General features: G+C 43.3%; 1 protein-coding gene across 4 annotated transcripts in view; it reads right to left on the reverse strand.

Annotated features, from left to right (window-relative positions):
• Positions 1–17,813, reverse strand: part of SYNPO2 (synaptopodin 2) — a 164,009-nt gene that overhangs the window by 34,013 nt on the left and 112,183 nt on the right. For 2 of the 4 annotated variants that reach the window (XM_019625668.1, XM_019625587.1), the window contains one exon: positions 747–845. In XM_019625668.1, coding sequence (XP_019481213.1) covers positions 747–799 — 53 coding nt within the window. In that variant the 5' untranslated portion in view covers positions 800–845. Of the gene's footprint in view, positions 1–693; positions 846–6,884; positions 7,055–17,813 lie in introns of those variants that run through there. The other 2 variants (XM_019625499.1, XM_019625424.1) reach the window with 2 other exon arrangements.

Here is a 17,813-nt window from a genome sequence, read left to right on the forward strand (position 1 = left end):
AGTAGAAATGCTGATGCTACAGTGTTTTGTGATTGTCCTTGTTGTTTTTTGTTTCTATGTTTAAAGTTTAATTCTGCATTTTTAAGCAATTTAGCGGGGAGGGTGGATTTGGAGATATCCAATTAACCAGTGACTTGCACCGGCAGGCCAAAAACTTGATTCTAACCACAAGCTTTTGCCCATACCTGAATACTGGTTTTACTGGAGGTCCCGGCAAGCAAAAATCTGGCTGCTTTTAAGGTTTTTTTTGTTTAAGGTTTTTTTTGTTGTACTTATTCTTTTCCTTCTCCTAGGCATTTTTGTTCTATAAAAAAATTCTTATACAGTGTAATGGTTTAACATTTAAAAGCTTTTAATTTGTGAATCTGTGAATTATAATTTAGTGATCCTGACCCACCACAAAATCTTGACCTTGGATTAAATTATGTTCAATACCCTGAGCTGTCTAAGATGCTACTTTTAAATACCAAACTACGATTCTCAACACAGTCCTTAAAACAAAGACTTTCAAGTTAATTCTCAACCAGAAAATTCAGTGGGTTAGAATTGCCACTTTCCCAGCACTACTGTTCCTGTATAGCTATCCCGCCCTTCTACGGAGCACCCCAATTCCCCAGAAATGACAAATTAGATGTAACAGAAGCTCTAAGCAGTCCCATCTTGCTCCAGGAGAAACTACGTATAGTTTTGTACCGTTTGATGAGCATTTGCAGAGAGTCCGTCACGCTCTCCATGAGCTCAATCACCTGCGGGTACGTGAGGTCCGCACACAGGTTGCCGTTGATGGAAACCACTTCATCGCCCTCACAGAGCCCAGATCCCGAGGCTTTGCTCTGGCTTCGGATCTGAGTAGAGGGAAAAGGAGGCAACAGTTAGAATCGTATGACCCGTAAAAGCCGTGCCACCGTCTCCAAGAAACTTGAACTTGGGTGAGGTAAATCGATCTGCAGACTGTAAAGTCAACCCTGATTTTATATTCACAGGTTAACCTAGAAGACCGTCTTAAACACTTTTCAACCCCCACTCCCCCCACCACACACACACACACACACACACACACACACACACCATCTATTATGTACCATGATGTCAACACTGAATTCACAGCATCGTAAGGGAACAAGAGAGGATTTCTGTGGTAGAGGAAAGAGAATATAAGCTACAAAGAATAGAGAAGAATGTGGGAAGTAGTGTGCTGAAATTGGATGTGCATTAAAAACAATTATGTCACATTGTGAAGCTTGACCCCAATCACAAAATGACTTCTCATATTCCATTTTAAAGGCCCTCCCCGCTGCTAAGGTGGGCGGAGCCTGCATGTGGGAGATGTAGGGTGGGAGGTCTGTTTAGGGAGAAAGCTGTACAGCTAAGTGAACTCAAGAAAGTGATCTCAGCATCATGGGGACATTAGGCAGCCAGGGTATCAAAAATTATGTCACAGGCAGAAATCCTTGTTTAAAATCAGCTAGTCAAGACTTGGTACTAAGTAGACTTTAGCAAAAAAGAAAAAGATCATCTTGCAAGAAACACAAACAGCCCTGCTCGAAGGATGCCTCCTATTCCAGCACAGAATGAGATAGAACAAGAAGGAAATAACCTGGAGAGAACCTTCAGACCCTGGGAGAAGGGAAACACGGGGAAGTGGAGGCATGCCAGAACTCCCACGGCCTCCTGAGTGAGGAGCACCTGGGGGTTTGTGTCCGGCTGAATCATGCGAGGGTAAATGTCGGGCTCTCCCTCTCTCTGCCCTCCCCGGCTCTGCTCTGTGCAGGCAGGCACAGGAGCCAGCATGGGAACCCGCCTTGGAGGCTGCGCTGGCCGCTCCCGTGCACACTGGCTCCTGGCGGGGTTTGGTCAACCGGAAAAGACCAGAGAGTGAGGGGACCGTGAGGTCAGGCAGATGTTCTCCCTGCTGGACCTGCTGGACCATGGTCTGGCAATGGCTGTGCTCCTTCACCTAGACAGTCACGGTTCTGCCTGTCTGCCCTGCTAGCGGGCCTTAACTTCTGTCACGTTCCAATACCACACGCCTTCTCCCTGCAGCTTCAGGCCTCAGGGTACTCATGGCTTCTGCCCTGAATCCTGGCAGCATCCTTCTGATTGGCTCGCTAAGCCTGCCCTGAGTCCCTGGTTATCTTTAACCCTCCGTCGGCACAACTGATCTTACAGATTCATTGCACACAAATTTTCAAATATCTAACAGTTAAGTATCGTGACTCATCGCTTGCGTATCTTCCCCCTCTACCATAACCTATCACCAGTCGTGTTTGTGACTTAGTACAGTAAAGACGTATTTTATAGTGGCGTCTTTGTGTGCAATGAATCTGTGAGATCAGTTGCACCTGATGGAAGGTTAATTACTCCTTTGAACATGACACCTCTTTCCTGCTGGGATCCTGAGTGATACTAAGGGGTTTAGATTTTATTTTATAATGTGAGTTTAATAGTTCTCAACGAATCATGTATCATGATCATACAATCTCGAATTTAAGAACACCTTACAATCCCAGTCTAGATCCTTTCCGTCAAGGTGATCCCTCTCTGACAATTAAAAGCAAGGTTCTGAGTCCAGGAGGTCACAAGCATGCAAGCAGCACTTGAAGAATGTTTTCATAGCCAAGCTCATTTTTTATTGGATATGAAGTGCATTTCAATGCACCTCTAACAGCTGCCCACTGATGGTCTCAAATGATAATAATATGTTGACTGACATAGCTTTAAAATTTGTCTCCAAGGGCATTACATTTTAAATTAAACTCTCAAAAGCAAAAGAATACCTTTGAGTGCCAAAGCAATGATGCTACTGAAATTTGAAGTGATTCAGTTAATTCTGTTCTGGAAGGCGCCATCCTTTTATTGTCATTGATTATAATCTATAGCAGCCCATCCTCTTTTCTGATAAATCAATCTCCTTTTATTTTGGAAGAACATATTTATTGCAAAAATTAAATGAACTCTCTATTTGCAAGGCTATAAAGAAGCAACAAAAGCATTGAGAAAGAGAGTATTCACCCAGTTTTGAAAAATACCTATTAATTGTGAAATATATTTGTTTTGTTTTGTCTTGCATGAAATTGTTAAAATAAAGAATCACGAGAGAGTTGTTAATAAGTCGAGGATAAAACAGTATCCAACAATGAAAACATTTAAGTTAGGGTTAGAGTTATTTGTTCATGTTTCTTCCATTTAAATTTTTTTTTTCTGAAATATGATTAGTGGATAATGAAGCTTATTTTTAAAGCATAAATCCATTCATTCAGTGGAGCCAGATGCACTGGAATAGAGACAGAAAATTCATCCTTTGGGGATTAAAGAGGTTTGATGTGGATGAAACATGTATCATTACACCCTGTACCCTCCAAGGCGCGACCTCGGTGTGGGTAGGGGTTTCCCTTTATTAGCAATAAGTGTGTGAGTTTTAAGCAGCCTCATGGGTTTCTGGAGCAAGAGGAAGACGTGGTCCTTGGAAAATAAAAATGTCCCCAATCTAACAGCTGTCCATCATCCAGATGTGTGTCGGCTGATGACGGGAAGAGTGCAGTCCGTCATCACACCTGTGAAGGAAGCTTGTGATAGTACCAGGTGGGGCGTCAGCCCCAAGCGTATGGGGAGTCCGACATGCGGGATCGGCTGCCTGATGGGTCTCGCTGCCCACCTTTTACGTCCTTGCAGCAGGAAACGTTTTTCCCTCAAGAACCATGTTAAACATGGTGATACTTTCGTTGCCACAAAGGTTTTTCTGATGGGCTCCTCTGTCTCCATTTTTAATAGGGTTACTAAGCCAGGGAGTGTATGACAGGGACTGTTACTCACAAGCATATCCCTTGTAATCACCAGCTTCACCAGCATGGTTCTGCTCATAGGTGTGTTAGGAAGAATAAACACTTATTAGTGTACAAAAGATCTTTATCTCACATCGTGTATAATTACGTATGTGTATATTTTGTATAATTATGCATTTTGCATGTGAGTAAAAATTGTAACTCCTAAAAATACTCTTACACAGTGCCAGTAATAAGAGTGAGTTTGGATGTAAAAATCATTGTATTGACAGGGCCGAGTCTCCCTCGGTGAGTTTATCAATAGTCTTCCCCGCAGGCCATCAGTCCTGGATTCATAAACTCTGTCACTGTCAGCAAGGACCTCAGCTCTGAAGGAAGCAGGCCTGGTGTGGCTCCATAGCTGGCCCTCTGAACTTAGGTCAATTACGTTACGCCCTTGAGATCTAGTTTCCTGAAGTGCAAAACAGAGCTAATAGGGCTGACCACTCTAGATGGATAACGGGGCTTGCAAGGAACACGTGTTCGGCCCCATGGTGTACACACACTCACTGGGGAAGGGACTCTGGGTGACAGTCTGTTGGCTTCCTACACACACGCACACACACACACACACACACACGAAAGGAACAAGAAAAGATGTGAAATGCTGGTACTTGGTCTACAAGATGTTTGAAAATATCTGAATTTGCAGTTTTTAGCCAGATAGTTGGCATTATTTCATCATACTCTAAGATAGTGTTTTGTCTGTCTTTTCCTCAGTAAGTACACATGTCATAATTGAAAGATGGAAGAAGTCAAGCTGTTTATTATGTTTCCCGGCAGAAATAATAATACATATATTTAAACACTGGCGGCTTGTTTCTATTGAGCACCTACTATGCTAAGCCCTTTGCATCCTTATATCACTCAGCCGTACAAAGCCCAGCGAGAGGTGTACATGCACGCCCACGTGTACCTGTTCAGGTGGACTGCCGTCTCCTTACTTTACAGATTAGGAAACTGAAGCTCAGGAAAGTCAGGTACTTTGCCTAAAAGGACACAGCTAGGACCAGAATTTGAGCCCAGAACTCTGAATCCAGAGCTTGGGTTTTGAATCACTACACGCATTCCTCCCTAGGCAGTAGTCTCGATTCTCTACCATGAAACCTGGAGTGAAGAGAAAGGAGGCATGTGACAATTAACAGAGATGGTGAGTTAGTCAGGGAGGAAATGGAAGAGGCTAGGCAGAGGAGACAAAAACGTGCCTGCTCAGTCCATGACCCAGGGTTTGTTCTATTGTGTTCTTCTTCCTCCTCCTCCCCTTTTATTATTTTAGGAGTTATATATTAAACACTCTTTAAAGATTGGAAAATAATCAATGTTATGACCCAATATGTTACAATTTCAAAATTGAGTACAATTATCTTTCGCAGACTATTATTCGATACAACATCCCTCCGTGAATGTGCTGTGCAATTCCTTTCCTTTGAACATTCCCTTAGAGGCCTCACTCCACAGCTCACACGTCGGACATACGAGAGAGCATCTCCCCGTACAATACTCTATTCCCGTTCAGAGTCTCTCAGCTTAATCAGGCCACATGGCTGAGAGAGAGACTGGTCATGCAAATATTCAGTTCACCAGACACCATGTTCTGCTGCTTACAGCTTCTTGGTCCATGACAGGAAAGATTTATTTTACTGCAGCCACGTAAAAAATGGAAAGTTAAGGCTTCTCTGGGAAATTTAACATTATTTTCATTTCATAGAATAAATCTGAGAAGAGTGTCAGCTATGCTAATTTAGTTTTATGAATAAATAATTTCCTGGCAAAAGGAAAATAAAAGAGGGTTCCTTTTTCTATTCTCTTATTATCACTTCATTTCCAAGTCTTCCAGAACTGGAAAGAAAGTAGTATCCGATTTGAGTTTTCACAGAACCTTGTACTCCTGCTGTTTTGCATTGTGCACATGCCATGTCAACAGTGTCAGCTTCCTGTCAGTAAAACTATGTCTTGTCTCATGGGCTGAGTTTTCATGGATCACTTGTTGGCAAGTCCTCTTGGAAGATGTCAGAGTAAATGGCAGAACCAAGAAAATCTCCTCAAATCCCACTACTCTACCTATTAAAATATATGAAAAAGAAAATCAGCATAAATCTAGCCTACTGCATGTAGGGCTATTCTTTAATCCATAGAAGGAAGTCTTGGGACCCGGGGATAACTAAGAGAGGATGAGAAAGATGACCTCAGACAGCAAATACAGGTTTTAGAGGTCAAGGCATTTTGATGGAAAGTAGTCTGTGATCTAACAGCTCTTTCTGAAGCTCCAGCCCTTGCTCAGTTTCCCACTCAAGGCCTTTGGCAAAACTGCCCCCAGACCTCTGAGACGGGACCTAGTCCGCGTCCCTTCTCCCCAGCCGGCTCGTACGCCGAAGCCCTAGGTAGGTAGGTCTGTTTTCCTCAGCTGCCCCGAGAGATGGTCAGGACGGTCACTGGAAGACACAGCACAGCAATGATGACAGAAGCTCATGTTTTAGAAATGAGTAAAGAGCCCCTTTGGACGGCTTGCTTCCAGGTTCTGATGTCCAACCTCAGTTCTTGACAGGGCGTTTCCTAGCACCAAAGCCGAGCCCACAGGTTGTGGGGAATTCATGTTTACAATGACACAGTGTTTTTAGAAATCAATTATAATAGCTATATAACAGTTTCAGGGTGACAGAGCGAAAGCAAACGACAAGGACCAGAATCCGATGGAATAAGAATACTAATAACCCAAGGACAATCTTTAAAGTAGGAAGCAAAAAGCGTCCTGGACTTCAGTGCAGAAATTCAAACACTAAATTGGAAAGAAAAGACCTGAGAGAATATCAAGAATATGGGATAAGTAAAGAAGAAACATGACAAATAACTGAGTAAACCAACAGTGGGTGGGGAAGACCGTGGCTGAGTTGACTGGGTCGCTCAACTTATGTTCCAGGCTCCTCCTGGTGCGACCTGTGTGTCGCAGGGGCTGAGAAGACCAAACAACGTGTCCCGGGAGCCCCTTCATGGAGCCTCTGGGTGGGAGACAGTTCTAGCACAGCAGGTGCTGCTGTGGGAAGCCTGTGTTTGGAGCCGACTCACGTGGAGAGAGGCCTGAGCCCCTGGGGTGTCCATCTTGCTGGTGCGGATCTGGGAGACGATTTTAGTCTGGATCCAGCAGTGCTGCTGGCAGCTCCTCCATCCCAGACGGCAGTGAGGTGTGAAACCCGAGACCCAGCGCTGGCCTGTGGCTTCGTGACTCCCAGCTTCCTGTCCGGGGCAAATGCTGCCAGTCACTGAAGTGGCCAGTTGGGCAGTACCGTTTGAAGTCATTCCTGGAGGCCCTGCCTCAAACCTGCCCTTCCAGATCTTTCAACAATTCTATAAGTACTTACTAAATCCCTTTCGGACCAAAATAGCTCAAGAGGTTTCTATTTTCTGCAAATGAGCCCTGAACTTGTACTGAACAGAAGTAAGGGCAAATGCAGAAGGCGAAGTGGAGGGGTAGCTATGTCTCAAATACAGGAAAGAAGAAAAACAGGTGGGTGCAGGTACTTCAGGACAGATAGGAGTGACAAAGCAGGAGCTCACACCAGGTAAGTGGCATGAGGGCTCCACCTCCAAGAATAAAGGAGGAAGGGCCGAGGGGGATGAGAACCTGAGGGCAGCGAAGGAAGTTCGGAAAAGCCATTGCAGAGAACAAACCAGGAAACCAATAGGAGAGAAATAAAAGCTTTGTGAGGAACTTACAAGGAATAAGATGAGATGCTTATTGACATGCACAGCTGTCTTAGACAAATCCCCTAAAAGCACAGTAGATGCTTCTGGAAAGGACTCCAGACTTTCCCTACTAAAGCATCGATAAGGGTGCAAAGAATCAAATAAGGAATGCAATTATACGATTGTTTTTCTGGAAAGTGAAAATAACTCTTAAATGGTATATGCAAGCTAGGTCACGGTGCCAACGCAAGTAGACACTAGGGTTTTCTGGCTATTCTACCATCAGTGCCTCAGTTCAAGTTCACTAGGCTGTTCTCATGTAGAGCTTGGGGTCGGAGGCTATGAGCACTTCTGCTCTGGACACTAGTGCTCATCGGATACTTGGCAAAACGTTTTCCTTTGGGATGACTGGCTTTATCCTTAGGGACCAAGTCACCATAAAAGTAAAAAACATTCCCGGTAGCAAGCTTGGAGAGATTCCCGGGGTAAATAACTGTCTCTGACAGGAATGGGGCCCTAACCCATGGGCCACATACTTAAGAATGCACATACCAATGTGATTCCACGGGCGGGAACTGTGCCACAGTGTAACTGCTCTGAGCTGTTATAAAGCAGCCACCGGGATGCTAGACAACCCAGTACAAATATGGAATGGTATTCTCTGTTCCCTTCCCCTCCTAAGAATGTAAACATCCCCGCTCTTTCAGAAAAGCTCTGAGGGACCACAGCCGATGTGGGACATGTCCCTGTCTGCTTTCTGTTGGATTAAATTGTGAAATTGCACAAAGACTTTGGAACTACATGCAGGTTCTTTTAATAAACATTTATACAGACTATGAAAAAATACTTTAAAAGGACTCATTAAAAAATACACGTGAAATCGAAAAGGTTGGACAAATAAGTAGTCGGTCTGACTAGGGCTACTCAGAAAAGAGAGAATTTGGGTTTCTCAAATCTCGGTGTGTTTATTAAGTGCACACACAACTAGTAACCACATCATTATTAGGCTGCGATGCCTCCCCTGATAAGAATTTAGTTGTCCAAATAACCTATAAGAAACTCAACAGTCTTTTGAGTGGTCAAAATACAGTAAGAAATAAAGTTTACTGTAACTTCTGTACATCACTCTAAGTATCTGGGACCCTTTCTCAGTCTATCTGCTCAATTTTACACAGTTCTACTAAGGTTTTTTTATTTGGATTCACAGAAAATTAGAAATGGAGACACAAACATGTATCCTGTATAAAGGAAGATGTTATAGTTAATACAATGCCAAAGCAAGGGGTGTAAAAGCCAAAAATTAAAAACACATGAAAATCTTACAAAAAAATAAAAAAGACTCAGAATACTGGGGTCATTTAAGTACAAAAAACTCTCACATGCTCAGTGGGACTTAATGCCTCCAATGCATTCAAGTAAGATAATGGGCATTCATAATAATTATCCCAAGTCATTTATGATGTTTAAATCATCTTTAATAGACTGATTAGATGCAGGGAAACAGTGATACCTTTCTGAAAGAGCACCATCCCAAGCAGGTAAAACAGAAATGTTGCTGTCAGAGATGGAGCGGCTCCCAGGCATCATTACCACAGTAATAAAGAAAGGGGACTGGGTTAGAATCCATCACTTGAGGTCCTAAACACTTTGCTTGGATTGGCGGTTTTAGTGAAATTGTTTAGTGTCACACACTGCCTATGTCTCACGTATCCACACAGAGCTCTAGACATCAGAAGTTTTACTACATTCGAGTAAACTGGACGAAGCACTTTCCTTTTCCAAGTTGCTCATCTATAAAACTACAGGTGAAGAAGACAGACATAAAGTGAAAAATGTCCTCCAAATGACAATAGACTTTTAATAAAAAAATGTGTAAGTTCATTCTTTTGCTCTGGTCTTGAAGTTATGAGCAAACTGGAAATCATATCTTACATCTGCACTAATTCATGTGACAAGGCATTTAAGTTGTCAGGAATCATTTTCCTTATCAGAAGAATGAAGGAATCTCTTCTATTCCTAATTCTATGCTTTGTTAAACTGTAACACACACACACACACACACACACACACAAACACATGAAACATCATGGTACTTCCATTTGGGAAAGAATTATATAAAATTTTTGTTGAGGTTTTAATTAAAGAAGTGTGAACAGTATAAATTTATAAATATTTTGCATAGTTTTAATCCAAGCAAGTTAAGCTGATTGCACTGAACGTTTACTGTAGTAGGGAACAATGCCAGTACCGTCTTCACATAATAGGGGTAATTGCCACCACCCCAGCCACAGGACATGTTGAAATATCTGCTTACAAAGAGGAGTAAATTAACTGGTACAGGGGCCAGGGAAAGTTAACCAAGGACTGTACCCTTTCAGGGAAGGGCCAGTTTCAATGATCACCTCCAAAGCTTTAGTTAACTGGAATTTCATTTCAGCCATCACCAGTACTTCAGAGCGTGTGACCTAAAGCGCAATTCCCAAATATTTTAGTCTTCAGAGCCATTTACACTCTTAAAATTGATTGAGGATTGCAAAAATATTTTGTTCTTGTGGGCCCTATCAATTGGGATTTACCCAGCTTGAAATAAAAAGTGAGACATTTGAAATTTTTGTTAATTAAATTTAAAATAAAATAACTGAGGCCGGCCGAGTGGTTTGTTGGTTAAGAGCTGGCTTGGGATGCCAGCTCTGAGCAGCAGGCCCGTGGGTTCGGATCCCACATGGGCCAGTGACACTGTGCCCTCTACAGCTAAGATGGTGAACAACAGCTTGACCTGGAGCTGGGCTGCTGTGAGTCGCTGGCAACGGCGTAGGCTGCAGTGGGGCTGCCGTGGGCTGCTGTAAGCTACTGTGAGTGGCCAGCAGCCAGAGTGAGTGGCCATCCGATGGCTGGTGATCGATCTGCCTCACCCGGGAAGAGTGCAATGATCACAGTACCAACATGGGCCAGTGAAGCGACGTCCTCCACAACTACACTAAAGAACAAAAGGACAGCAACTTGTCTGTTCCCCTTCCCCCAATTTCCCAATGTTGTTCCATCCCCCAATTCCCCAATAAAATCTTTTAAAAATAAATAAAATAACTGGTATGTTAACATAAATACTATATTTTTTATGAAAAATAACCATGTTTTTAAAACTAAGCTAATTTAGTGAGAGTAGTGATACTGTTTTCCGGTACTGTAAACCTCTTTTATGTCTGTGTTTAAGGGAAGACAGTTGGATTCTCACATGTGATTTTGCATTCACTCTGTTGTTACACTGTGTTGATTGATGTATATAGAGAAGAGCTAGCCTCGCAAAGAAAAGAGAGGAGTATAATCTTTTCAGATAATTTTGGACATTTTCTTTGATTATACATCAAACTCAACAAGTGGTAGTTTCTAATGTTGTCATATGGAACCTAAAACCACAGCAATGAACTTTCATACCTGGTTACATGAAAACCCAGCAGTCTGTTTTGCACTTGGAGTGGGTCTTCTATCCACGCATGATTCTGCTACATCATGCATTGGTCATTTGGGAAATGCTGATTCACTGAGTTACACAGATCTTCCAAATGCTGACATAGTTCATTACACAATATACAAAATCACACTCCTTTGTATGGTCAATGACCTCATCAGAGAAGTGTTTAGTACTGGAAAGCTATCAAAATTCACGGTGGCAGCTGAAACTTTCCCATTGTCCCTTGAAAACTCAAATACTGTCCGTTGTTCTCCTTGACATGACAGGCTCACTTTGCTTCTTTACTAGAAAATGTCTGCTGAACACCCAAGTCTGAATAACTGCAGTGTATCTGTCAGTTATTCTTTAAAGTAAAACTGATGTGCCATGAAAAAATGGCTAGTTGAGCTTCCAGTTCAAATACCTGTACAAGTGCTTCCTCAATACAAACATCACACTTCAGTATCAAAGTGCTTTACATGTATTTTCAATGTGTCACACAGACTATTAGAAAGACGTGTCCTCGAGACTTAATAAAATGCAAACTTTTATTGCTTCCTCAAGGACACCCCTACATAGAACCAGCACTTGCTTCTTCAGCCCAACGGTGACAGTGAGGGACACAGTGAGGCCTAGTCCAGCTGGGTGTCACTGCCTCACATGCTCAAGTGCAAGTGGTTTCACCCACCTTGGCTTTTGTGCCATAAGTGCAAATGTCAACCCAGTGAAACAGACCATGTCTTCTCTTAGTATTACTATGAAAGCCATTTTGACTTCACGGATTCCCTCAAAAGTATCTCAGAGACCCCTCGAGGTCTGCAGACCATACTTTGAGAACTGCTACTCTAAAGGGAAAGGATATGTGATAAGCATCGTTGGCATCTTGAGAGCTGAGTTGGAGAAGAGGGAATTCCATGAAAGGCAATGCAGGGTTGAACAGAAATGAAGCCCAGCCTAGCAGAAAGGCTGACAGAAACCAGGAACAGTGTGCTGGAAGAATGTGCCTGAGTCAACTGCGAATTCAGACTAAAGGTCACTCTGGGGGGTCTGGGCAAGTGGAGGTGCAAACAGTTTCAGCCCATCTCTGGAGGTTCAAAGTCTATCATCTGTGGAGAGGAGAGACAAAGGGAAGAAAAAAATCTTCCCTGCGCTAGAATGTCAAGGTTGCTTTGGAAGTAGCTCCTTGAAACTTTGATTTCCTCTCCAAACTACTGGTAGTTGAAATTCACTGAGAGCTGTGATTGCAATACAAAGATTTTACAACCTAAGCATATACTGCACATAGTAGGCATGTAATAAATATGTACTAAATAAATGACAATATGAGTAAACTGAATTTTACCTAAATGTCTGTCTCGACTTTGCTCAGAACCTGGGCAGACAGTTACTCCCAAACCTATTATAGTCTATTTATTCTGTCTTCACAGTCTCTTTCAGGTATGAGATAACTATAAATGTGCTGTGTGATCAATAGGAAATGCCCAGGGTATTTGTGGGCAGGAGCTGGTCCTTCTGACTATGGGCTGTCAGCGATAACCGAGTTCCCAGCCAAGGCAATGGTCACGCCATGACTCGATAAGCAACTCTGCGGCTGCTCCTGCCAATCACTGCATTTCACCACCACTCCTCTGGCCCCACGGGAGGTCAGGTCACAAGGCAATGGGTAAAAGTGGAAAAGCTTTACTAAGTATGGACTTGGAGTTGATGGAGACGAACACGTGCGTGGAAGCGGTGCAAGGTGCTCCCACAGGTGCTGCCGCTGTCCATAGGTAATGGGTCAGCCCTGGCAGGTCCACGTGAGCTGAGCGGGGCTGCAGAGGGGTTTCCAGGTCCTATGCTTCAAGAAGAGAAGTCAGGGCGCTGCCAAGTGCCCTCTGTGTCCGTGTAAGTGTTCTGTTGATGTGTTTTCAAGCTGGTCATGCACCCCTCGTGGATTGACTAACACTTCTCCTATTTATTCCTGATTGAGGAGAGCCTGCATGATGTCACCATCTTGCCAAAAAGTCTGGGGCCAGACCCAGCCAAGGAGAGCCTTGCAGAGGCAGGCGAGAGCCCTCAGCTCCTCTCTCAGCTTACCTCACTGGAGGTCTCCATTTCATTTATGTAAGGAAACGGGACTGGAGCCTGAGGCTTTGCTCTGTTGCCTCATGGGATTAATCAGTTAAGTAAGTAATACTACTACATACTTACTAATTATTATACCTTCTATGTGACGGCAGCGTGCGGAACGCTGAAGTTAATGATGAATGCTGCCCGCCAGAGCTTTCTACTCTAGATAGAGAAGTAGATAAGAGAAACCCAATGTGATGACTGCTGATTCAAGTCCACACGGGATGCAGTGGGAGCACAGGCAGGGCCTTCCAGGCAAGGATTCTTGGAGGAGGTGAGGTTTCCTAAAGGACAGGTAAATGATAGACACATGAGGGGGAGCAGGGGGCGTCCAAGATGCAAAGGCCTGGGACCCGCACACCGCGGGGGCTCAGTCAGTGCTTGTGGGATGGACGTCTTTCCACAACACAATGCTGCCTCCCATTAATACTCTAGTGTCTCCAGAGTGTCTCAGCACAAACGCCTGCTCCCTAACCTACACAGCTGCTAGACAAAGTGAGGCTCACAGACCAGCAGCGCTGAAATCACCTGGGGGGCTTGTCAGAACCACAGAATCCGGCCCCCAACCCAGATGAATCAACATCTACATTTCAAGCCCCCCACCCCACCCCCATGACTCACTTACACATAGGGTTTGACACTGTGTGTAGCACAGTCCCATCAACCAGGAGTGAGTGGCCTTCCAGGTCAGCGGTTGTAACCTTTGGTGAACATCAGACTCTGCAGAAACCCAGCATTCCTTCCCTGGCCTCACAGCTAGGGGTGGGGACCTGCGTATCTGCATTTTTAACGCGGCCCAGGGAACCCCGGGGCCTGTTCTTTAACACAGTCCACTGTTCTTTTCTACAAAACGCTTTAGGGGAATGCGCTTGGGCCAACCATCTCCGTATGTGTGTGTGTGTGTGAGTGACACAGGCAGATTTTTACTGAGTGACTTTCTTCTTAGAGATCATATGATCAACTCTATTAAGCTGCAAATAACCATAGTTTTCAGTTTTCAGGAGACCAGAAGATGAATTAATGATCATTATTTAAGTTTTTTTGCATGTTCTTTTATTTTAATTATATAACTTTTATTGTTCTGGACACAAAGATAACCCAAAGCCAAGACTTTATGGATTAGAACTGGTAAACACAATGTAAGCTGTAAAGACCATTTATATGGAAAAACTCCAACCAACATTTTATCCCTAAGCAGATAATGCAGGGAAGTAACTGGCTCTAAAAAATATTTTGTGTAGCCTCCAGCCATACCAAACACTCCAAGTACCATCTCATACTACTTGTGCTAAATGTATAGTGCAAATATAACAACATCCGAATTCTGATTTAACTTCGCTTTGATTCTCATTCTCCAGCTGGTCGCAAAATTAAAATGCTGAAGACAAAGGATTTCCATTTGTGCTTGATTTTCATTTGAAACTAAATATGATGAAATTTCAATTTCCTCTCTGCTATTACATAAACCTGAAGCACAGAAACGGAATTACCAAGTGCTTATTTTATAAGAAAAATAATCTCCACATTAATTAAATTAGTTGTGCATAATATGGCATCATCTAATACTTGAAGGAAATGGAATAGTCAAATGGCAGATAAATATATTAAAGTATTTTAATGAGCTAAAGTTAGTATGTAAACATTTTATATAACTCAAGCAAATACACAACAACCTGTGTAAATCATGTTTTTAAAGAACCAAAAAAGCATATTAATTTCTTGAGACAAGGACTTTTTTATTTTACAGATTGTTTGTAAAAGAAAATGTATGCCACATTGAGCCTCCTTCTCTTCCTGTGAAACAGCTTGGCCACAGCAGACTACCCCAGTGCCCTTAGCTAAGGGCAAAGCAGCTTCTACCAGATGTGTCTGCTATAAAAATAAAATATTACAAGTATCAAAAAGAAAATAGGAAGTAAACAACCAATGTGTTCCTTTGGGAATCACCGGAATTTCAACCCATTTATGTGCAGCTTTTAGTGACTCACTAAGGGCTTTATTAGTTTTTCCTTTGATCCTGACATTTTTGATGGGATAAGTACTTCAAATTGTGAGGCTGTTCTTGGTCCCCCAATGCCTTCCCCTGTTTCCCTTCCGAGACCGCCTGAGAGCTCCGCGGCCACATGGCTTCCTGGAGGAAGCCAAGGCCTCCGTAGGCACTCCTCACCCGCAGACAAGGGGCCGGCCAGGGTTTCAGGTGCTGGCGCGGTCTTCACAGCCAGGAGTTTCTCTGATGTTTGGGTTATTGAACACCGATTTGCCGAATGATCCGCATTCTAGTAAAAGGCCTCTATAGTCTGCTCATGCTCCTAAGAGTGCTGGTGGTGCTTCCTTCACAATGAGCACTCTGATTCCATCTTGAACATTTTACTCAGAATCTCCCCTTGTCTTCATATTTTGCAAAGTATAAAAAACAGCGACAGTTAGGATACCAACTTTCACACCTTCCTGTCCGTCTTACCTCAACTTTCCTGTTCCCTGCGGACAGTGTCAGGGCGGGTGTGGCGGAGAGTGGCTTCTGCGCCTCCTCCCCCTCCCTTGGCTCACAGCTTCCTGTCAGTAAGGGAGTGACATCTCTAACTTCCGGTGCCCCGGTGCCCCCACAGCAGCTTCCCTCCGTGGACGCAGTGACCAGTGCATCTTTTACTATCAGACAATTTATTCTCTGTAGAATACAACAGGGTTGTGGAATGCTCCCATCGCATATGAAGATTCCCAGGCTAGGTTGGTAGTGATGTCATTTCACAACAATGATTTAGTAGACCTCAACAATGCTATCTGCACATATTGTTTTCCAAAGGTAGACATTAATTTTCCATTCTCAAACTCTCCTTGGTTATCGAGGAAGGTAATTCTTAGCACCTCCTATAACAGGCAGACCTGGGAACGCCGACGCCTAAGTCAGGAATGGACACAGCCAAGAAGCAACACGGTTTGTGCTGTAGAATTCCCTAAAGACGCCAGGATTTATGGGAACAGTCCCCTCTGCAAGTCAGGATAAGGATAGGGATGAAAACAAGAAGATGAGTTGAAAGTCTGCTTAGGGAGGCATCAGAGCCCCCAACACCATTTCCTCTTCCCCACAGCCAAGCGAATGTCCTCCACCTCACAGGATGCCAGGCACAGCTGAGGGTGGGTGCGCCACACGGAAAATGGGGCCCTCCGTGAAAGGCGAACTACTGGGCCTTGAGGCACACCCTCCTGTCTAGGCTCCCAGAACTCTGACAGCAGGACTTTTCTCTCCTGGAAGGAGACTGGAAGGTTCTGAATAGCCAGTCAATACAAATAGTGATATTTTAGAGCTTCACCAAGAAATGGCCCAGCATGATCACCCTACAGTAAGCAGAGAGCCGAAGGAAAGTGGTCTTCTAATCTAAAGGTTAGCCTCTATTATAAAATACAGAGATCAAAATAAGCAAAAAGCAAACATAGAGACTATGCCAGGAGAGGAAAACATAAAAAAAAGAAGAAAAGTATCAGTAATATCTTCAGTGATGTGGAATTTGTGAAATAAGGGTGGTATAGAAAAGAATGAGAAAGACTCCTGGCAATTAAAAATACCTCAGCAGAAATGAATAGCTTGATAGAGAATCTGGAAGGCAATGTTAGTTTGCTAGGACCCAACAGGTTTAAAAAGCAAGACAAACGAAAATAGAACTGAAAGGCTAAGGAAATAGAGAATGCACACAAATGGTCCAGGATCTGAATAATAGAAATTTCAGCATGAAATAACAGAGAAAATAAAATAAATAAATCATTAATTATATAATTCAAGACAATTCCCCATAATTGAAGGACATGTGTTTTTTTATTCAAAGGGCCCACGCAATAAATGAAAATACACCCAAACCAAAGTACACCATCATATATTTCACAAAAAGATCTTAGAAGTTTTCAAGAAAAAAAGTTACATACAAAGGATCAATGATCAGAATGGCTTTCGACTTCTCAACAACATGGCAGCTAAAATACAGGCCAATACCTTCAACACTCTGAGAAAACATTTCCAGCCTGGAACGCTATACCCAGATAAATGACTAGCTAAGTGTGAGGGTAGAATAAAGACACCACCAAATGTATAGCAGTCCCCCTTACCGGCGGTGGACACGTTTGTTCCAAGGCCCCCAGTGCACACCTGAAACCACAGACAATAGTGACCCCTATATGTGCTGTGTTTTTCCTATACACACATGCTTATGACAAAATCTAATTTATAAATTAGGCACAGTGAGCGGTGAACAACAATAACTAATAAATAGGACAATTAATGTACTGTGATAAAGTTATATGAGTGTGCTCTCTCTCGAAATATCCTGTTGTCCTGTATGTACAGCATGGACGTGTCAAACGGATGGTCCACGTCCTGGGAGGGACAGGGCAGGATGGCACAGGATCTCAGCACACTACTCAAAACAGCACACGACTTAAAACTTATGAATTTCTTTTTCTGGAATTTTCCGTGTAGTATTTTTGGACCACAGTTGACTTCAGGTAACCGAGCCCGCGGAAAGCTACCGTATTTGCCGGCGTATAAGACGACTGGGCGTATAAGACGACCCCCTAACATTTCCACTCAAAATACAGAGTTTGTTATATACTCGCCGTATAAGACTACCCCCTCTTCCGCACACCTTCCACACACCAAATAAAAGGTAAAACAATATCAGATTTGATTTGGCCCACTGAAGTGCAAACAAGCGTATTGTATTTCGTGTCACCACATAACCGTTTTGGCGATGTTGAGCCACCATGTC

The sequence above is a fragment of the Hipposideros armiger genome, unplaced genomic scaffold, assembly GCF_001890085.2.
Source record: "Hipposideros armiger isolate ML-2016 unplaced genomic scaffold, ASM189008v1 scaffold_1, whole genome shotgun sequence".
NCBI classification, from domain to species: domain Eukaryota; kingdom Metazoa; phylum Chordata; class Mammalia; order Chiroptera; family Hipposideridae; genus Hipposideros; species Hipposideros armiger.